General features: G+C 42.7%; 1 protein-coding gene across 11 annotated transcripts in view; it reads left to right on the top strand.

The window, feature by feature from the left end:
• Positions 1–13,807: 13,807 nt before the first annotated feature.
• The window catches only part of FXR1 (FMR1 autosomal homolog 1), a 66,386-nt gene continuing 57,382 nt past the window's right edge, over positions 13,808–22,811 (top strand). For 10 of the 11 annotated variants that reach the window (XR_011388040.1, XR_011388039.1, XM_070072464.1 and 7 more), the window contains exon 1: positions 13,808–14,187. Coding sequence is in view for 8 of the 11 variants with exons in the window: in XM_070072464.1 (XP_069928565.1) it covers positions 14,137–14,187 (51 nt within the window). In the remaining 3 variants the exon portion in view is untranslated. Of the gene's footprint in view, positions 14,188–14,780; positions 14,920–22,811 lie in introns of those variants that run through there. The other variant, XM_070072465.1, reaches the window with a different exon arrangement.

The raw sequence follows: 22,811 nt of genomic DNA, 5'->3' as shown, positions 1-22,811 counted from the left end.
GTAAGAAAATGTAGGGGCCGGCACTGTGGCTTACTAGGTAAAGCTGTCACCTGCAGTGCCGGCATCCCATATGGGCTCTAGTATAAGTCCCAGCTGCTCCACTTCCAGCTCTCTGCTATGGCCTGGGAAAGCAGATGATGGCCCAAGCACTTGGCCCCTGCACCCACATGGGAGACCCAAAATTCCTGGCTCCTGGCTTCGGATCAGTTCAGCTCTGGCTGTTGCAGCCTTTTGGCGAGTGAACCCACAAATGGAAGACCTCTCTCTCTCTCTCTCTCTCTCTCTGCTTCTGCCTCTCTGTAACTCTGCCTTTCAAATAAATAAATAAAATCTCAAAAAAAAACCAAAAACCCAGAATGTAAAAAAATTGTTTCCCTACCTTCTTCCTGAGGATGCAACTGAAGATTATGGTTCTTTCTTAAAAAAAAATTATTTTATTTATTTGAAATGCAGAGTTAGAGAGAGGAGAAACAGAGACAAATCTTCCACCTGCTGATTCACTCCCCAGATGGCCGTAACAACTAAGGTTGGGCCAGGAGCCAGGAGCTTATTCCAGGTCTCCCACCTGAGTGCAGGGGTCCAAGGACTTAGGCCATCATCTGCCGCTTTCCCAGGTTCATTAGCAAGGAGCTGGATTCGAAGTGTAACAAATGGGATTTGAACTGACGCCATTATGGAATACCGGCACTGAAGGCCTTGGTTTAACCTGCAGCATTGGTCCCAAATTCTGATCCTTAAAAATAAGGGATTCTGGGGCTGGCGCTGTGGTGTATCCAGTAAAGCCGCCTCCTGCAGTGCCAGCATCCCATGTGGGCTGTGGTTCAAGTCCTTGCTGCTTCACTTTCGATCCAGCTCTCTGCTATGGCCTGAGAAAACAGTAGAAGTCTGTTTCGGTCAGTTGGGGAGTGAAGCAGCGGATGCAAGATCTCTCACTCTCTCTGCCTCTCCTTCTCTCTCTGTGTAACTTTGATTTTCAAATAAATAAATAAATAAGGGATTCTAATACAGCAGAGAGATGAAGTGAGTCCCTAGGTAAAGGGAGACATCATAATGATAGCTGTATTAAGAGTGCAACCAGTCCAATTTTGATAAGATTTTTAAAAAACCCTCTGGGAAAGATGGTTTCAAGATAAGTGAGACTGAATGCTATCTATGAAAGAACTTCTTGAGAGGAAATTTAAATAATTAATGGAGAATTTTGATCTGATTATTGATAAGTAGACCATTAAGCTATTTTAAAAGATTATTGAAAATTCTAAGAAAAATGAAAAATAATTCCAGAAAATTATTCTTCATTTATTTTATGGCTCAGCTCTAAATATATGAATATACAAAATATTGAGGCAACCTAAATTACCATGTGAGTAAAGTGAAGGAAGAGTAGTAACAAGTGTGCATGTGTAGAGGAAGAAGTAAAGGGGAGAGAGCTAAATTCCATATTGGAAAGTGAATAGATAGTGCTCATGCATTATTCAGAGATATGGAAGATGGAAAGTCCTATGAAAAAAAGCTAAAAAGTTAAAAACAATTTTTTCTGGGAAAGGGAAAATGATTGTGGCAGTGAATGGGGCATTGAAACTTTTCTAAAATACCTTGAGGGACAGTAATTCATCCCACATTGGAATATCTGGCTTTGACACAGGACTTCAGCTCCCCATTGCAGCCTCCTGCTAATGCAGATTCTGGGAGGCTATGGTAATGACTCAAATAATTGGGATCCTGCCACTCACGTGGGAGACCCGCATCACTTTCCCAGCTCCTGGCTCTGGTTCTGATCCAGCCCCAGGCATTGCAGGCATTTGGAGAACACTCGCTGTCTCTGCCTCTCAAATAAAAAAATTAAAAAAAAAAAAACTTTTAAAAATCAAAAATAAAATCCTTGAAAGCTAATCGATTCTTTATTTATAATTTTTGACAAAAACTAAAGATAAAAAGAAGAGATTAGTGCTGGCATTTAGGCTCAGTGTGGTTAAGCCGTCACTTGGAACACTGGCAGCCCATATCCAAGCACCAGTTGGAGTACGGGATATTCTGCTTCTGATCCAGCTCCCTGCAGGTCCTGGGCAGGCAGTGCAAAGTGCTACAAATGCTTGAGTCTCTGCCACCCATGTGGGAGACCAGAATGGAGTCCTGGGCTCCTGGCTTCAGACTGGCCCAGGCCTGGACCAACCCTCACTGTTTGCGGCCATTTGGGAAGTGAACCAGCATAAAAAAGCTCTCTCCCTTACCCCGCCCCTTGCTGTTCAAAGAAATAAATAAATCTTAAAAAAAAAAGTTTAATTTTTTTCTGAAGAAAGGAAGACTATCTTGCTTGCTTTGTGAAAGTGCATTAACCCAGGACTGAGAGTGTGCGATCTGGTAGCAGAAGTGGTGACAGAGAGGTGAACAACTACAGAGGGTCAATAGCCAAGCCTCAGTTAGTGAATCTAAGTTCCTATTTCAGGTCCTCACTATCATATCGTATTTTCATATTTTTTTTGCTGTTGCTGTTGTTTTTTACATTTGTTTTTGTAAGAAATCTTGCTGTTTTGCCCAAGGCATGGTGAAGTGGCCATTCACAGGGTGCAACCCCACTATTGATCAGCATGAGAGTTTTAACCAACTCTCTTCCAAACCTGGGCTGGTTCACCTCTCCTTAGGCAACCTGCTCCCAGAAAGTCACCATACTCAGGCCAACTTTAATGTGGACCTGTGTTTGTCAGAGCGCACTAACGGCCAGAATTCCTGGGTTTCTGCCATCTTCTTGGCTCTGCTTTTTTAGCCGGCAGTACCAGACCACCAGGCCATCTTCATTTCCTTTTAATGAAACGTCCTTTTTTTTGGATAGGCAGAGTGGACAGTGAGAGAGAGAGGCAGAGAGAAAGGTCTTCCTTTGCTGTTGGTTCACCCTCCAATGGCCGCTGCGGCCGGCGCGCTGTGGCTGGCGCGCTGCGCTGATCCGAAGCCAGGAGCCAGGTGCTTCTCCTGGTCTCCCATGCAGGTGCAGGGCCCAAGCACTTGGGCCATCCTCCACTGACTCCCGGGCCATAGCAGAGAGCTGGCCTGGAAGAGGGGCAACCGGGACAGAATCTGGTGCCCCAACCGGGACTAGAACCCGGTGTGCCGGCACTGCAGGCGGAGGATTAGCCTATTGAGCCATGGCACCGGCGTTAACTTCCTTTATCATCCTCTTAATCATGCCCATTCCAAATTAATTAGGCAACTGATTGTTCTAAGATGATGTCATAGTTATATGAACTTTAGAATCAGAAAGATCTAGTTTGAATTCTGACTTGATTCTTTACTTTGTGGTTTTGGGTTAATTAGTTAGCATCTCTGAGTTTTAGTTTTCTACTCATAAAATATAGAATGATAATGTCCACCTCTAAGGGCTAATGACAGAATTAAGTGGGGCAACACACAGACATGTAATGCTGCTGAGTACCCAATGTCTGGAGTGTAATAAGTGCTCAATTGTAAGTATTAAACTTTGGAAGCATTTTACTGACTGAATTAGTATTTAAGTATGACATGCATTACTTTGAAATAGCTATGGATTCTTTGTTCCCTTTTAAACTGCTAGTCCTAATTCATTGTTGGATGAAGAAATCAATTCATTGGCTCACTTCCAACATTTTAAAGCCTAAAATAAAGTAGTAAGAATAGACCTGAGTATTTTGCACTAATAAGCATTTATGTAAATGTTTGAGAGACATTGGCATAAGGTTTATTTGAGGGTAGTGGCAGTTTTCTTCTCTTAAATAAAAGCAAAGTTATAGGAAGATAGATTAAATACGTTAAAAATGCTTGTATATATGTTGGAGCCGGGGCTGTGGCAAAGCAGGTTAATGCCCTGGCCTGAAGCGCCAGCATCTCATGTGGGTGCCAGTTCAATACTTGGCTGCTCCACTTCTGGTCCAGCTCTCTGCTGTGGCCTGGGAAAGCAGTAGAAGATGGCCCAAGTCCTACACTCTGGTGGGAGACCCAGAGGAAGCTCCTGGCTACTGGCTTCGAATTGGCACAGCTCCAGCCATTGAAGCCCGTTGGAGAATGAACCATCAGATGGAAGACCTTCTCTCTCTCTCTGCCTCTCCTCTCTCTGTGTGTAACTCTTTCAAATAAATAAATAAATCTTTTTTTTAAAAGAGTGCTTGTATGTGTTTTCCAACGTATTTGCTGCTGTGATAAATTATGATGCTTGCTAAAGTTTAAAGTCAAATCCATGTATATAGAAATATAACTTCTAATTTTCAATGTTTTCAATACAAAGTCCAACAAAGGACTTTTGGGAGTCTTGGCATCCAAGCTCATCTTTTATGTTTAAAGGTAAAATTCCGAAGCCTTTTAAGACCTATTTAGTTCATAAAAATCTTTGATAAAAATTTCATACTTTAAAAGAAACAGATACATACTCATCACACAGACTTTGGTTTCTATAGTTCCCAGTGAAAAGAATCAGGACTCTTGGGAGAACTGGCTGACTCCATGCAAGGGGAAGGAGAATACAAGATGAAGCTGAAACCTGTAGTGCCAGAGAGTACATATTGCTGAAACACTAATGGCTATGCTAAAAGAACCACTAAGCCAGTTTGACGAAGTACCTGATAACTAAATTTGGGACAAATTTTGAATCAAAAATACATATATATTTAGAGAAATATAAGGAGTTTTCACAAAGTTCATAGAAAATGTATTTTATGAAAAAACTGCATGAATTTCAAAAATTTTTGCACCAAAATGTCTTTTTTTTTTTTTTTTTGACAGGCAGAGTGGACAGTGAGAGAGAGAGACAGAGAGAAAGGTCTTCCTTTGCCATTGGTTCACCCTCCAATGGCCGCCGCGGCCGGCGTGCTGTGGCCAGCGCACTGCGCTGATCCGATGGCAGGAGCCAGGAGCCAGGTGCTTTTCCTGGTCTCCCATGGGGTGCAGGGCCCAAGCACCATCCTCCACTGCACTCCCTGGCCACAGCAGAGAGCTGGCCTGGAAGAGGGGCAACCGGGACAGAATCCGGCGCCCCAACCGGGACTAGAACCCGGTGTGTCGGCACCACTAGGCCGAGGATTAGCCTAGTGAGCCACGGCGCCAGCCTCAAAATGTCTTTTTTTTTTTTTAAAAAAAGAGACATTTATTTATTTTTCTTTATTTGAAAAGTAGGGAGAGAGAGGTCTTCTATCTGCTGGTTTAAGAGATCTTCCATCTGCTGGTTTATTCCCCCAAATGCCCTGAACAGCTGGAGCTGGGTCAGACTGAAGTCGGGAGCCAGGAACTCCATCTGGTTCTCCCATATGGATGGCAGGGACCCAGTACTTGAGCCATCATTCCCTGCCTTTCAAGATATGCATTAGCAGCACTTTGAATAGAAGTGAAAGCAAAACTCAGCCCAGGGACTCTGATACGGGATACAGGTGTTCCAAACAGTGGTTCAACCTTTAGTGTCACAATGCCCACCCCTAAATGTATCTTTAAATTTCGTTTTTCCACGAACATGTTGAAGTGCCCTTGTAAGTTATCCTATGTCTGGTGCAGGGAAAATATAAAATGAACCAGTCTTATAGAGACAGAAAGCAAGGAAACAAAAAAACTAAAAGTGTGGGAGTATATCAAAGGACATGGGAGCCAACCTGAGAGAGCTCCCAGTGGTCAAAGCTGGAATAATTGAACAAAACAATTACATGATATTAGATTATACCTAAGAAGTGAAATAAAGAATCATGAGGCCTTATTAACATAAATAATATTTAAATACATAAATAAATGGGAACAAAGAGACAAATTTTTCCTCACTGAAAAATTTCAAATAACATACTTAGATCCTGTTTCTTCTTGAGGTGGGACGTAATTACTTTCAAAACTCTCAACATTCTAAAGCAAAAAAGACTGAAAATTGTTAGGGACCAGAGCAGATAGGAAAGAAGTGACAACTATATGCAATTTGGTATCCAGGTTTGGATCTTGAGACAATAAAAAATTATAAATGGAAAAACTAATGAAATTTTAATAAAGTCTAGAATTTAGTTGACGGAACCAAACCACCATTGGTTTCTTGGTGCTGACAAGTGTACCATTGTAATGGAAGATGCTAACCTTGGAGGAAATATGCTTAAGGGTACATGGGCTTTGGAAATTTATATTCATTAAATAAAAGTTTAAAAAAAAAAAGGGTACATGGGAACTCTCTATAAATACCCTTGCAACTTTCCTGTGCATTTTAAATTACTCCAAGGCAAATTTATTTTAAAAATAAGCAAATATTATTTAATAGTAACAGTACTAATAAAGAACCAAAAGCTAAGAACTCTAGAATAAGGTGGACTATGATTTTTCCATGTAAATACTGAAAAATATTCAGAGAATGTGAAGGTGTATACATGCTTGGGAAGTTTATCACAGCTTTTAGATGATAAGAATTTAAGGTCATCTATTTGCAGTCCTTCATGCCCAGAGAAGTCGAAAATTTTCCTTAGGTAGCCTGGCCACGTAAATCAGATGAACAGTATCTGTTTTTTTTTTTGATCATCTTCAATTTCTAAAGTTTGATAAAATTTACATACTTTCTTGAATGAGCTTCTGATTTTGTAAGAGCCACAGCTTGTTTTTTTTTTTTTTTTTTTTTTTTTTCTACCTTTAATGACTCTCCATTATCTTTAGGATAGAATTTAAACACCTTGGTTGTTTGCCAGGGATCTTTAGGCCACACTCATTTCTTGCCATATGTCCTCTTTTCCATGTGATCCAGTCATTCTTTAAAATTTTTTTATTAATTTTTTGAAATGTTATTTGAAAGGGTGAGAGAGAGAGAGAGAGATCACTCCCCAAAGGCCTACCATAGCCAGGGCTGGATCAGACCAAAGCCAAGAGTTGGGAACTGAGGCCAGTTTTCTCACATGTGTGGTAGAGATTCCCAAGCACTTGAGGCATCATCTACTGTTTCCTGGCATGTACATTAACAGGAAGTTAGACTGCATGCAGAGTTATCAGGGCATGAGCAAGGCACTGCACAGTGGGATCCCAAGGAGTATCTTAACCATGGGACCAAAACCCTGCCCCAGGGCTCCAGTCATTCTGATCCTTAGGAGGCCTTCACACAATCTTTTTTTCTCTGACTAGAATACTGTTTCTATTTAACTACTGTCTTCAGTCCACTTGACAAAGTCTGAAATCATCTTTCTAAAGTTCAGCATAAGGCACTACCCAGAGAAGTGAATGACCAGCCTAAGGTAACCCTAATACTTTTGGGTCTTGTAGAAAGGGAATTCTCTTGCCTTCTGGTCAAATGTGCTTTAACAGTTCCCTTTCTTCGTAAATTATAAGTGGAACTGAATAAATAGGAGAATAAAGCAACATTCCAATCACCCTTACAAATAAAACTCTTTTCACTTAAGTTCTTGTCTTACTATTGTTTATTTTCATAAATATAATTTTATAGTAAAGCAAAGGCCAACTTTTATATTCTGCTTTATTTTTTTCTCATACATTACGAATGTTTCTTGGGGCTGGAGCTGTGGTGTAGCAGGTAAAGCCACTGCCTGCAGTACCAGCATCCCATATGAGTGCCGGTTTGAGTCCTGGCTGCTCCACTTCCGACCAGCTCTCTGCTATGGCCTGGGAAAGCAGTGGAAGATGGCCCAATTTCTTGGGCCCCTGCACCTACGTGGGAGACTTGGAAGAAGCCCCTGGCTCCTGGCTTCAGATCAGCACAACTCCAGCCATTGCAGCCATCTATGGAATGAACCAGCATATGGAAGACTTCTCTCTCTCTCCCTCTCTCTCTCTGCAACTCTGATTTCAAATAAATAAATCTTTTTTAAAAGAACTACATCCTTAAGAAAAAAATAATTTTCTTGTTACATAGATTATTTCTTTTTGGTTTTCATTTCTCATGTGTGCATTCACCCATATTTATTTAGTGCCTACAATGTACTAAGTACTGGGCAAGATAATGTGTTCTGGGGGCTGGTGCTGGGACAAAGTGTGTAAAGCCACCACCTATGGGAGCCAGTCAAGTCCCGGATGCTCCACTCCTAATCCAGTTCCCTGCTAATGGTCTGGGAAAAGCAGCAGAAGATGGCCCAAGTGCTTTGCTCTTGCACCCACGTGGAAGACCTGAAATAAGCTCCTGGCTCCTGGCTTCTGATCAGCCCAGTCCTGGCCATTGCAGCCATTTGGGGAGTGAACCAGCAGATGAAAGATCTCTCTGTGTCTCTCCTTCTCTCTTTCTATAACTCTGCCTTTCAAATAGGTAAATCTTAAAAAACAAAAAGAAGCTAATGATTATATCTCACATGCACATGGCTGGGGAAGATATGTATAAACCAACCAATCTCTCATGCTCCTTTCAACTAGGAAAACAAAGGCAATGTGTTCTACAAAAGCAGAAATAAATAGTTGCTTTAGGGAGTTTATGTCTAGTCTAAATCAGTCATGTATTTTTCTCTCCATGTTTTATTTATATTATTATTAAATACAGTCTTTTTTGTTTGTTTGTTTTTACAGGCAGAGTGAATAGTGAGAGAGAGAGACAGAGAGAAAGGTCTTCCTTTTGCCATTGGTTCACCCTCCAATGGCTGCCGTGGCCGGTGTGCTGCGGCCGGCTCACAGTGCTGATCCGAAGGCAGGAGCCAGGTGCTTATCCTGGTCTCCCATGGGGTGCAGGACCCTAGCACTTGGGCCATCCTCCACTGCACTCCCTGGCCACAGCAGAGAGCTGGCCTGGAAGAGGGGCAACTGGGACAGAATCCGGCGCCCCAACCGGGACTAGAACCCGGTGTGCCGGCGCCACAAGGTGGAGGATTAGCCTAGTGAGCCGCGGCGCCGGCCAAATACAGTCTATATTAATAAGATAATGTATTCTCTCTCTTTTTCCAAATAGTCCCATCTAAAATTACATTTGCTCTTATATTACTTTCTCTTCTCATAAACTTTACCCAGGAAATCTCAGCTACTTTCTTGATTTTTTTCCCCCATTTTATTTGAAAGGCAAAGAGACAGAGAAAGACAGAGACAGACAGAAAGATCTTCCATGTGCTGGTTTCCTACTCAAATGCCTGTAACAGCTAGAAATGGACCAGGCTAAAGTTAGGAACTGCAAACTCAATACAGGTCTCTCACAAGGTAACAGGGACCCAACTATTTGAACCACCTCCTGCTAAGTCCTAGGATGCACATTAGAGGAAGCTAGAATCTGGAGTGGAGCCAACACTCAAACCCAAGCACTCCCATAAGGGATAAGGACAAACCAAGCAGCATGTTAACTACTACACCAAATGCCTGTCCTGTATTTCCTATCTTAAATGCTAAATATTCATCAGTGTAAATTTGATCTCTATGTTAATCTTTTTGAATCTTCACTGAATGTTTTGAAGACACTTCAAATACAGTATTTCCCAATACTGTATTTCCTACTTCTTGTTCCCCTCTAGAGGTAAAGACATCTTCTTCTATATTCTTTTTTTTTTTTTTTTTTTGGACAGGCAGAGTGGACGGTGAGAGAGACAGAGAGAAAGGTCTTCCTTTGCCGTTGGTTCACCCTCCAATGGCCGCCAGGTGCTGCTTCTGGTCTCCCATGGGGTGCAGGGCCCAAGGACTTGGGCCATCCTTCACTGCACTCCCTGGCCACAGCAGAGAGCTGGCCTGGAAGAGGGGCAACTGAGACAGAATCCGGTGCCCCAGCTGGGACTAGAACCCAGTGTGCCGGCGCCACAAGGCGGAGGATTAGCCTAGTGAGCCGCGGTGCCGGCCCTTCCTCTATATTCTATATTAATTAATGGCATCATTATGTACCCAAGTGGACAAGTAAAAATTTATCCTTGAATCTCTCATTTTAAAAATCACATCTCTAGCCCCCATTGTTTCCACATTTTAAACATCTAATTTCATCTTATTGACACTCTAATTGTTTTCATTCAGTTTCTGCTTCGTGCTTGCAATAGACTACTTTTTTTTTTTTTAAGATTTATTTACTTTATTTGAAAGCAGAGTTACAGAGAACAGAGGCAGAGAGAAAAGAGGTCTTCCATCCACTGGTTCACTCTCCAGGTGGCTGCAATGGCTGGAGCTGCACCAATCAGAAGCCAGGAGCTTCTTCCAGGTCTCCCATGTGGGTGCAGGGGCCAAGCACTTGGGCCATCTTCTACTGCTTTCCCAGGTCATAGCAGAGAGCTGGATCAGAAGATGAGCAGCTGAGACTCAAACCGCACCCACATGGGATGCTGGCACTGCAGGCTAAGGCTTTAACCTACCTGCACCACAACGCCATAAATTGGTTATTTTAAAGTTACTTTCCTTAAGGTGGGAACATGGGTACATAACAATAGAAAAATAAGGGATTCATTAACATCAAAATCACTGTAAGTTGCTTTTTGTAAGGATTGAAGGCTATCAAATTAAAGCAGAGGGAATTTCATTATCATGATTTTTGGTTTGTTTGGAAATTTGGTTATCATTGTCCTGACAGGATTAGATGGCAATTTAATTTAGGTTTGGGGCCAGCGCCGAGGCTCACTAGGTTAATCCTCCGCCTTGTGGCGCTGGCACACTGGGTTCTAGTCCTGGTTGGGGCACCGGATTCTGTCCCGGTTGCCCCTCTTCCAGGCCAGCTCTCTGCTGTGGCCAGGGAGTGCAGTGGAGGATGGCCCAAGTGCTTGGGCCCTGCACCCCATGGGAGACCAGGATAAGTACCTGGCTCCTGCCATTGGATCAGTGCGGTGTGCCGGCCGTGGCGGCCATTGGAGGGTGAACCAACAGCAAAGGAAGACCTTTCTCTCTGTCTCTCTCTCTCTCACTGTCCACTCTGCCTGTCAAAAAAAAAAAAAAAATTTAGGTTTGGTGATTTGTAAATTTAGCTTGGGTGTCTCCATTTTGACTTTTAGTGAGATCAGTTGGTGCCCAGTATAGAAGCTTAGTCAAAAACAATGAACTATAATTTTTATTTAACAAATGTTTTACAGTGTTTAATTGTATTTTCAAAGAATACTTTCCTATTTATAGGTATAAAACTAGAATTTATAAGTTTAAAAATTTTTCAATACAGAAAAATTAGAAAAGCACAAGGAGAAAAATTCACAAAGCCACTGCCTTGAAAGAAGCACTACTGGGGGCTGGCATTGTGGTGCAGAGGGGAACATGTTGTGGTGCAATGGCTTAAGCTACTGGCTTCCCATATGGGCATTTCCCATATGAGCAGCTCCCCAGCAGATGGAAGATTTCTCTCTCCCTATCTCTGTCACCCTGCTATTCTAGTAAATAAATCTTAAAAAAAGAAAAAAAAAAAGAAGAAAGAAAGGAAAAGAAAGGAAAGGAAAGGAAAGGAAGTCACAAAACAGTGTACATAGTTACATTAAAATTATTGTCTGTATTGGTGGGCATTCTACCACTTAGAATTTGAGTGATCTTAGATGAGTTATTGGCTGCTATAAAGCTCAGTAGGTTAATGGAAATCTTGAAGTACACCTAGCACGAATAGTAAATGTTGCCTGAGGTCCAAATTCAAATGTTTTCAGTTTGCAAAGCCTGAAGAGGACCAATCCTTATTCTTTAGAGTTCAGACAATGTAAAGTGCTTTGGCCTGTGTTCAAATGGAACTTTCATAGTTCTACCCAAACTACTCACATTGACAAACAAACAAATGAACCAAAAGGCAAACAATGCATGAGATGCCAAAACAAGTAAGAAAAAAGAAGAAATTAGCCCATAAAGCAAATAAGGCCCTTCATAAACAGCTGTTGGGAATGTAAATCATGCAGCCAGTTTGGAAGAGTCTGGCAATGCCTCAACAGCTTAAATGTGGTCTTACCATAATGAGTCAGGTTTTCCATTTCTAAGTATATGATAGTTCCATTTCCAAGAGACAACAACCATATTTGTCTATAGAGAAGCCTGGACAAGAATCTTTGTAACATTGTTATTTCTAATGGTCAAGGAGTGGAACAGACCCTGATGTCTATCAATTGATAAATGAATAAAATGTGGTGTATCTCTACAAAGTATAAATGACAAAAAGGAATAAATAATAATATATGCTATATGAACTTTACAAAATTTTACTTATTTATTTGAAAGAGTAACAGAGAGAGGAGAAACAGAGATCTTCCGTCCACTGGTTTACTCCCCAAGTGACCACAGTGTAAGGCCGCTACAAAACACGCCAAACACGGGAGTAAAGGAAAGGGTTTATTGGGGGAAACCCGACAGACTGGAGGGAAGGGACGAAGAAGGAAAAGAGGGAGAAGGAGAGCATAAGAGATCCAGAAAGAGATCAAGAGACACACACACAGAGAACAGAGATCAGGAGACGGAGAGAAAGAGAGAGCCACATGTTCAGGAAAAGGTCCTTTTTAAAACTTAGCCGGGGAGTGGGCAGGGAAGTAGGAGCAGCAAATCCCATTAGGATGGTGGTGGGGCTGACACCAGTGGTTGGGCCATGTGGCCACCTGGCTTCCAGCAATGACAACAGGGGCTAGAGCCTAGGATGGAGTCAGGGTGTAGATCACGCCATAGATAAGACTGCACCATTTTACTAACACATGGTACACTATAACATGAAAATTGTTTAAACAGATCAAAGTAGAATGTTGCAAACCTGAAGGATCATGAGATGACATACACTTTGTTGGTCGAAGCCCTTAAATGGTGTGATTCATTTAGTTTGATGGGCATTTAGTTTACATTTTTGCCTACTTAACATTTAAAAAAAAGTTTTATTTATTTATTTTGAAAGGCAGAGGAATAGAGAGAGATTAGAGAGTGAGATCTTTCAACTGCTGGTTTGCTCCCCAAATGGCTGCAGCCGTGGGGGATCAGTATAGATGGAAGCCAAGAGACTGGGACTCCTTGCTGGCCTTCCATGTGATTGGCAGGGGCCCAGGTATTGGGGCCATTTTCTGCTGCTCTCCCAGAGGCATTAGCAGGGAGTTGGATTTGAAGCAGAGCAGCAGGGACTGGAACCAGGCCCCAGCTTCACCAGCTGTGCCATAGTGCCTGCCCTAACCTGAGCAACATTTATAAAAGGAACATCACGTGCATAGGGCTATTGAGCCCTTTTGCAGCCACCCTCCCACTGCAGCTTCCTTCCTGAACCTTTGGAGATGTTGAAGTGCTCATCAAGTGTCCTATACATTTGTGTGTGTAGTGAGGGATTCCAAAAGCTGGAACACTGGGCATTCCATCCGGAGCAGAGCGCCAGCAAAGCATCTTGTTTAACTTACATGTGAACATGGTAAAACAAGTGTACCAACACATACACAAAAGAGCCCCTATTATTTATTTCCAGAGGCCTTGCTTTGGGGAAATAAAAAGTTTGAATATTAAGTGGTGAAAACACTAGAGTATCTCTAGTATAATGCTTACAGAAGCAGGGTAGGTTCTGGTAGAAAAGCCACACGAAATAATTCTGCTTTGACCCTGTTAAACTGGGTAGGGGTTGCAGCAGGGGAAAGCGTCGTTTCCCGCCCTTCTAAGTTTCCCTGACTACCTCTAATAATGGCTATTAACCTCAACTCGGCTCCAGGCTGTGAATACAGCCACGTTGCAAGGAAAACACTGCCATTTAAGCAGCTGAAGTGGTAACAGGTGGGGACCGCGCTTGGTCAAACTGAGGGAGTGTGGAATTGTGGAATTTGAGCGAAGAAAAGTCAGATTTAACCAAAACAAAAAAAAAGGTCGAAAGAATTTACAGCCCAATAATAGGCACTTTTTTAGGTTCCCCTCTCCCCTCAAGAAATTGCGCCAGTGGGCAACGGGAGCCCCGAAAGTTGCTCTTCGCCAGCTGGGCAGCCACTCGAGGGTTGCTAGCACTTGGAGAAGTTTGAGCGCCGCATGCGTGAGGTGCTCGCGTCCCGGCAGCCGGAGCCGGGCCAGCAGCGAGCGCCGCGGGGTGGGGCCGCAGGCGCAGGTCAGCAAAGGTCGGCCGATTGTGTCGGGAGGCGAGCTGGGCGTAGGCGGCGGCGGGCGGAGCCCGGGGCGCGTGATGTAAGGAGCGGAGGGATCCCACCTGGAGAGTCGGGGCGGCACGCTGAGACCCCAGGGGTGTGGGGCGGGGGATCCCAATCCCCGCCCTGTTTGCCCCACCCCTCCCCCCGCCTCCTTCTCGCCCCTCCCCCCTCCTCCCCTCTGGTTGGAAAGTTTCTAGAATCTCTTCCCAGCGGCCTTTGCGGTTCCAACATGGCGGAGCTGACGGTGGAGGTTCGCGGCTCCAACGGGGCTTTCTACAAGGTACTGACCCTTTCGCCGCTTTGTCGGGTTTTCTGGGGGCCGGAGCGGGCTTAGGGGAGGGTTGGTGATCCCTGAGAATGCGGTTTGGGGTCGAAGAGGGCGGCCAAGCCAAAGCCAGCGACTGCTGGGTTCCTCGCTTCTCCTCCCTCCACCCGCGGTTTAACGGTCTCGGGGGCCCGGGCTCCGTTATGTTTTGAAACAACACATCGGACGCCTCTTGCCGTTTCCTACTTAGGAGCCTTCTTGTAGGGTCTTCATGCTGTCCTTGGCTGGCCGGCGAGGACAAACCCAATGGCTGCCGGCGGCGAGGAGCTCCCTGGGAGCAGGCCCGAGCGCGGGGAGGTGGGCAGTCGAGGAAGGAGGCGGTGGGATTGTGTGGTCACACCCGCTCCCCCGCCCCTCGGACTGGGCTGAGCGGGAGCTCCTCTGCCTGCTCCTCCGGACCCCTCCCCACCTCCTGAGGGGGTGCGTCGCGGAATCCTAGGAATTCACCTTTGTATTATTAGGATTTGGGGCCCCCAGTCTGAACCGTGTCTGCGAGGGGAAGGGGTCCTGGATTGAGGGGTACGATCGAGAAGAGAAAAGTAGGAAACCTAGAAATGTGGCGGGTTGAAATATTTTTTGCGGCCTGGAAAATTGGGCGGCGCCTTCAGCCCCTCTGTTGCCGGAGAAAAGGCGAGAGTTCGAGGCTTTAAAGTAAGCTTTAAAACGTGAGCTGAACGGGGGAGACAGGTGAGGAGGCGACTGGTTAATTTCTGTCAGTTATTTGGTAAGGTGCGGCCTTTTTTTTTTTTCTTCCCCCCACGAGGTTCTTTTTGTTTGTTGCCTTTGGAGGAAGGAGATGCATTACTATGGAATCGGGTTGGAAAACGGAAGAGCGGTTGAGAGTGGAGGAATTTGGTCGGGGCTTCCAATGTAAAAGGTTACGAAATTAAATTTAATCACAACCGTGGTGTTTTTATTATTATTTTTTTTAATTTTCACCATTATAGCACTCCTTTTTTTCTTAGTTCTCTTTCTTCCAAAGTATGCCAGGAGGTTACAAGATCAATACAAAATCTCCCCAGCTGTTGTCTGTCAGTCAATCTCACTAAGCCAGCATCTCAAATGTTTGAGAGTCTTGGCTATTTTTATGAAGGGCTGCCTTGTAATAGATGAGTATTGTGCCTACGCAGAGTGAATTCTCATAGGTCTTCATTTCGGCGAACCCTTTATCCCATAAATAATTTATTCTTACTTAGTGGTCATGATTTCCTATTTTCAGCATTTTGTTTTTCCTTTCCTGATTTACTGATTGGCTCTGTGTATTTGGTTTAGCTTGTCACGAGGTAAAAGCATAGCAGAAAATCATAAAGCCCCCCCCCCAACAGTCTTTAACAAGTTTAAATTTTCTTAGATGGTTCACATAAAGTAGAAACAGTGCACGTTGAAACGGAGTGTTTAGTATCACCCTGTAATGTAGGTCTAGTTATTTCAGGTTTAAAAGTAGGTATCAGAGAAGCTACCTAAGTGAAATTTGAATAGATATTTCATTTACTTCATTTCTTTCTGAAACCAAGTGGTTTCCTTTTCTGAACAGATAGCCGATATGGGAAGCTTGGGCAGAAGGTGCAGAGAATGAACTTGCCCATACTTTTCCTGTCTAGAGGAGTTTGCATCATCACCATCCCTTTCCCCAGTGGAAAAGTTTCAGATTCTCACTGTTGGGCTATGCAGTTCTTGTGTAAGAGAGGCATGTGTTTTTTTCATTGCATATTGAAAAATTGAAAACGATTATTTTGATTTAACATTTTACCTCATGCAGGTAGCCTGTCAACATAATAAGTCTTCACTTATTTTATAAGATTGGTTAGTCTTTGGTTTCTTGTGGTATTTTTCTTTTCAATCCACTAAATCATGTCTCCATTTGGACCTCTGAAGTGTTGATTACTGATCCTCATCCATACACATCTTCGTTCTGAGATTTCATTGCCCATTTTGCCTCAACAAAGTGAGGTGTGACTTTGGCAAAGGTTGGGAAGTAGACTAGCTACATATGTGTACTGAAATGTTTGCTTTTCAGCCTTGGAAATTTCATGTTCTGCTATAAATCCACTTCTACATATACTTTGTGGAAGTTGTAATCTTTAGAAATCTGGAAGGATAGTGGCAAAGTGTAGAGTGTCTGGATTTGAAATAAATAGGAATTTATGTCTGTATTAAGTTTACCACTGTCTTCCAGTGGATCCCTGAACTAGTCTAAGGCTATTGTCTTGTGTGTAAATGGCAGATTTGAAGTAGTACAATAATTCCCAGTTTTTATTCCACAAAACTGTGCTTTTAGAAAGCAAGTTGACTTGTCACACAGCAACTGTTTTTAACCATTCGATTTTCTAAAAATTTAATATATATACAGTAGAATAAGTTTTTTTGGGTGTACAGTTAAGAGTTTTAATAAATGCTGACAGTTGTGTCACCATTATTACAATAAGGGGATAAAATAATTGTAACATCTCCCAAAGTTCTTTCATGTTGTTTTTTTAGTTAACTTCCCCTCATTCTCAGTACCTAGAGTGTTTTCTGTCCTCATAGTTTTGTCTTACCTAGAATGTCATATACTATATTGAGTGTTACATACTATACTATAAGATGTTCTGAGTCTGATTTTTTCTGTTTAGCATAGGAGCCATTTAATTTTAGTAATTTTTAAAAAGATTTATTTGAAAGGCAGAGTTACAGAGAGGCAGAAGCAGAGAAGGCTCTTCCATCTGCTGGTTCACTCCCCAGATGGCAGTAACGGCTGGAACTGTGCCGTATCCAGAGCCAGGAGCTGCTTTCTGGTCTCCCAAATGAGCACAATGACTTGGGCCATCTTCCACTGCTTTCCCAGGCCATAGCAGAGAGCTGGATAAGAAGTGGAGGAGCCGGGACTCAAACCAGCATCCCAGTAATTTTTTTTTTAAAGATACATTTATTTACTTGAAAGTCAAGAGTTACACAGAGGGAAGCAGAGGTAGAGAGAGAGAGGTAGAGAGAAAGAGATCTTCCATCTGCTGGTTCACACCCCATTTGGTGCAACGGCTGGAACTGTGCAGATCTGAATCCAGGAGCTAGGAGCTTCTTCTGGGTCTCCTACGTGGGTGCAGGGGCCCAAGGTTTTGGGCCATCTTCTGCTTTCCCAGGCCATAGCAGAGAGCTGGGTTGGAAGTGGAACAGCCGGGACTTGAACTGGCGCCCATATAGGATGCTGGCACTTTATCTGTTACGCCACAGCGCTGGCCCCAGTAATTAAAAAAAAAAAAAGGTTAGTGAAGGAATTTTGGAAATCTTGGCCCCCTCTCCCCCCATATTACAGACACACACTTGGCTGTTAAGTGTGGATTGCCTTTGAAGAGTTTCAAAGTCAGGTATCATGCCTTGAGGCATGTAGCATGTGCTTTCATCCCTTAAGGCAGTGCTTTGCTGACTTTGATTAAATGAACTGAAATTTTATTTTGCAAATTAATTTGAATGTGAAGGTCTGAATATTTTACCTAAAATTACTGTAGCCTTTGCTTTTCAAAGGCTATGTGTTTGAAAAGCAGAATGACAGGGAGAGGAAGAGATCTTCATCATCTGGTTCACTCCCCTGATTGCCACTATGGCCAGGCCTGGGCCTGGCTGGAGCCAGGAGCCAGGAGCTTCTGGGTCTCCCTTGTGGGTGCAGGGGCCAGAAGACTTCTGCTATCTTCTTTTGCTTTCCAAGGCGCCTTAGCAGGGAGCTGGATCAGAAGTGGAGCAGCCCATATGAAATGCTATGCTGCAAACAGTGGCTTAACCTACTGCGCCACAGCGCCAGCCCCAGAATTCATCCATTCTAACTGTACAGTTGAATGATAGTGTATTGACAGAATTGTGTAACTATTGCTACAGCTTATTTTAGAACATTCTTCTATTACCCAAAAAGAAACCTAGTGCTGATTTGCAACATGTAAGTGCTTTTTAACTGTTAAATGTGAAAATACTTTTTTTGAACATTTATTTATTTGAGGGAGTTATGGGATTTTGGGGAGAGAGAGCTTCCACCTGCTAGTTCACTCCCCAAATGGCTGCAGTGGCCAGAACTTGGAGCTGTGTCTGTATGTCTGGTACCAGGAGCTTCCTTAGGTCTCCCATGTAGGTGGAAGGGCCCAAGCACCTGGGCCATTTTTCTGTGCTTTCCCAGGTGCATTAGCAGGGAGCTGGATCAGAAATGGAGTATCAGGGACCTACACTGGTGCCCATATGGGATGCCAGCATCGCAGGTCGTGGCTTCACCTGCACCACAACTCCAGCCTATGTGATAGTAGCTTTGTAGAATGAATAGCATTGCAACTTGCACAAGCTTGGGATTAAACTTACTTTAAATACAAGTTGAAAGTCACTCAGTTTCAGGCTTCTGTAGAGGCAAGTTTCCATGGAAGTGTGTAATCTTTTAAGTTAGATGAAAGAAATGTAAGGTGTTTTCTATATAAGATATAATTAATTGCTTTTAGACTTCTGGGATTTCTGCTTTCATTATGTAATTGACTAAAATCTCAAAGTACGATATGTGATTATTTTCTGTGTTTAATATTAAATGAAATTTGTAATATCTACATTATGCAGTAGCCATGCCTCACTAATGATGACCTGTAGAATTATACTTGTAGTAATTATGTTCTGATGATATTCTGTCTTTTCAGAGTTAGTACAGAGTTTTGTTAGTTGAACGTGGAGGTTAGTAATCGAGGAAAAGGTGGTCACTGTCTTAATATTAGTGTTCTGTTAAAAATATAGTTTCACATGTGTTAATGACTTTTGATTTTACGTATTTAAATACATGGTTTTCATAGATAAAGTGGAAGTAAATACATAGTTACAACAATTTTAAATTTTGTTCCTGGATAGCTGTCAGATGTGGCTCTTGTGGTGAGGGAAGGATATGTCTTTATTCAGCACATAACTTTTAAAAATATGTTTCCTGTAAAGTTTTGTTTTTATATTAGAAGAGCAATATATAATTGCAAATTATCTTAAAACAGAAAAGCAAAAAGAATATGTTGATATATTGTCAAGGTGTTGGTTTTATATACTTCCTGAAAACAGTTTTTCCATAGTTTTATACACCCATATATTTCCCATATCATCAGATACTTGTGTAGTTTTGAGTAAATGGTTTAATATGTTTGAGTAAACAGTTTAATATGAGAACCTGTTGTTTACTAGATGTCCTGTTACTGATTTTCCTTTTTAAAAGACTCTGAGTTACGTTTCTGTCCCCATTTTATATAATAGGAAGCTGATGGTAGTGATTAAGTAATTTGTCCTGGATTACACTGTAACTGAAATGGTATTTAACTCTAGGGCTTGATACTTCCAGTTGGCTATGGTAGCATAGTATTTGTGGTTCTTCAAAAGGAAATTTTAGGGTAGGGAGGTTACATTTTAGTTAGGGAGATAAGGGTACACACTTGACTGGACTATAACTCAGTGGGTTCTCCATCACAATGTTAAGCACGTAACAAATTAGCTTTTGTAGTGGGAAGAGCAGTAAGCATTCTGTAGCTGAGCCCTGATTCTTGTAATAGCTAGTGTGATAACTTTTCTTTTTAATTTTGTCTGCAATATGAGGCATTGCATTTTATTTATTTTTAAAGATTTATTGATTTATTTGAAAGTCAGAGTTATGCAGAGAGAGGAGAGGCAGAGTGAGAGAGAGGCTTCCATCCGATGGTTCACTCCCCAATTGGCCGCAATGGCTGGAGCTACGGCAATCCGAAGCCAGGAGCTTCTTCTGGTCTCCCAGGCGGGTGCAGGGGCCCAAGGAATTGGGCCACCTTCCACTGCTTTCCCAGGCCATAGCAGAGAGCTGGATTGGAAGTGGAGCAGCCAGGTCTCGAACTGGCGCCCATATGGGATGTGGGTGCTTCAGGGCAGGGTATTAACCCACTGCACCACAGCGTCAGCCGCTTATTTATTTTTTTTAAGATTTATTAGAGAGGCAGAGTTAAAGAGGCAGGGAGAGATGGATCTTCGACCACTGGTTTACTCCCCAAATGGCTGCAATGACCAGGGCTGGGCCAGGCTGAAGCCAGGAGCTTCTTCCAGATCTCCCATGTGGGTGCAGGGATCCAGGCACTTGGGCCATCTTCCCCCTGCTTTCCTAGGCACATTAGTGGGGAGTTGGATGGGAGCAGCTGAGATTTGAACCAATTCCCTATTGGAATGCTAGTGTTGTAAGGAGGTGGCTTTACCAACTATGCCACAATGCCAGCACCCAGTTGCTTTTGTTTTAACAAACGTTTATCGAGTTGGAATGTCAGCAAGGTTCTGTTAGTGAACTAATGTCACATTAGAGCTCTAACAACAACTAGTAATATTTAGTGAACACCTGGACTGCTTAGTGGACTGCATAGGTACTTGCGCAATTCTTATTTAACCCTCCCAACTACAGTGAGGCAGATGATGTTAACACCGTTTGAGGATACTGAGGATAATTAGAGGCCGATTAAGAATTTATACTCTGTTCTTTGACTCTGTAGAGCTGATCTCATTAACCATTATGTTGTGATTTTTGTTTTTTGAAGTACAAATGTATGGTTTGCCAGATTATTACTAATTACAATTATGACTGATTAATTCAGCAGGAATTACAGTGACTAAATCAGTAGGATTCATGGGCAAATGATAAAGGCTGTGTCTCCTATTTTATAAAAATGTGCTTTTAATACGGTTGCCACCAGTCAGGGAGCTGAAATGTGCTAGTTTGAAATTGCTCACTTTTTGTTTTTATATTTTATTTATTTGAGAGAGGGAGAAAAATCTGTTTTTGTTTGAAGAGTTATTTAGGTGTCAGTGCTGTGGCACAGTAGGTTAATCTTCTGCCTCTGCCTGCGGCACTGGCATCCCAATATGGGCACCAGCTCTAGTCTTGGCTGTTCCTTTTCCAGTCCAGCTCTCTGCTATGGTCCGGGAAAGCCATGGAAGGTGGCCCAAGTGCTTGGGCTCCTGCACCCACATGGGAGACCTAGAAGGAGCTCCTGGCTTCTGACCAGCGCAGTTCCGGCTGATGCGGCTATTTGGAGAGAGAACCAGCAGATGGAAGGCCTTTCTCTCTGTCTCCCTCATTGTTTGTAATTCTACTTCTCAAATAAATAAATAAATAAAATCTTTAAAAAAAATTATTTGAAAGGCAGTGTTAAATAGAGGGAGGGAGGGAGAGAAAGATCTTCCAGAATCTATTGTTTCACTCTCTAAATGGTCACAACTGCTGGGGCTGTTTGTTCTGTTTTCCGAAGTGGAGCTGCTGGGACTCCAAGACCCACCTGTTTGGGATGCCTGCATGATAGGCAGTGGCTTAACCTGCTGCACCACAACCTCAGCCTGGGAGAAATCTGTGATCTACTGGTTATCCCCCAAGTGCCTATGACAGCTAAGGACGGGCCAGTCTGAAGTCAGGAGCCCAGAACTCAAACAGGGACAGGGACACAAGTACTTGAATCATTATGCCTGCCTCCCAGGATGTGTAGCACGCAGCTGGAGCTTGGACTCAAACCCCCCAGGGTTGTGAGTACCGCAACTGGCTTTTACTGCTGTACCAATTGCCATACCAAGATAAGTTTAATTGTAAAATTTGTCTTGGGTTTCCAGAGGTAGTAAGAAAAAAAGATTGTAAAACATCTCCGTCATATTTTTATATTGATTTTTGTGTCAATATCTTAGATTTACTATGTTATAAATTGTTATTGAAGTTAATTTTACCTGTTCCTTTTTACTTGTTTTCGTAAGACATCAGTCACTTTATATTTCTGATAGTGCTGGTTTATAACATCCACAATTGTTACTTTTATGTAAGGTATTTTTGTAAATACTTAAATACATTTGTATGTATTTACATGAACTTACAAATGCACATATATAAACTTCTCATTTAAATAATTTGTTGTTTTCTCAGTTTTTTTTTTTTTTAACCTTATTTGAAAGGCATAGAGAGATTGATCTTCCATCCACTGGTTCACTCCCCCAAATGGTTCCAACAACCAGGGCTGAGCCAGGTTGAAAACTGGGAGCCAGGAACTCCATCCAGATCTCCCACATGGATGGCAGTGACCCAAGTACTTGGGCCATTTTCCCAGAAGCATTAGCAGGGAGCTGTATCGGAAGCTGGGCAGCCAGGACTGAGCTGTCACTCTTGATATGGGATGCCAGTGTTGCAGGTGGCAGCTTAACTTGCTGTGCCACAATGCCAGTCTCTGTTAGTAGTCTTGCTACTGGTTTTCATTGTTAATTTTTCTTTTAATTTGCATTTGTTTTATGCTGAATTTATTCCTGACCCATAAGTTTTTGTTTCTTCAGTTTCTTATGGATATTTTTTCTGTACCACTTCCTTTTGTGGTTTAGGAACAGCTTGCTGTTTCTCAGAGAGGGTCATCTCAGTGTGGCATAGGGAAGCTCATGTATGGGGTTAATCCAACTGTGAAGTCTGTAGAGACAGTGGTGCATCCTGGGTGAACAGAAAATTTACATCCAGAACTCTGCATTTCTTAAGTATGTGCAACAGAAATTCATGCTTTTTGGTTTTTTGTACTATTTGTCATGGGTGTACTATCAAATCCACTCATTATAAGGATGGAATGGCACACATT

Source organism: Oryctolagus cuniculus, chromosome 4, assembly GCF_964237555.1.
Source record: "Oryctolagus cuniculus chromosome 4, mOryCun1.1, whole genome shotgun sequence".
In the NCBI taxonomy this organism is placed as follows: domain Eukaryota; kingdom Metazoa; phylum Chordata; class Mammalia; order Lagomorpha; family Leporidae; genus Oryctolagus; species Oryctolagus cuniculus.
Note: the sequence above shows the minus strand (reverse complement) of the source record. Positions and strands in the feature narration are given on the sequence as shown.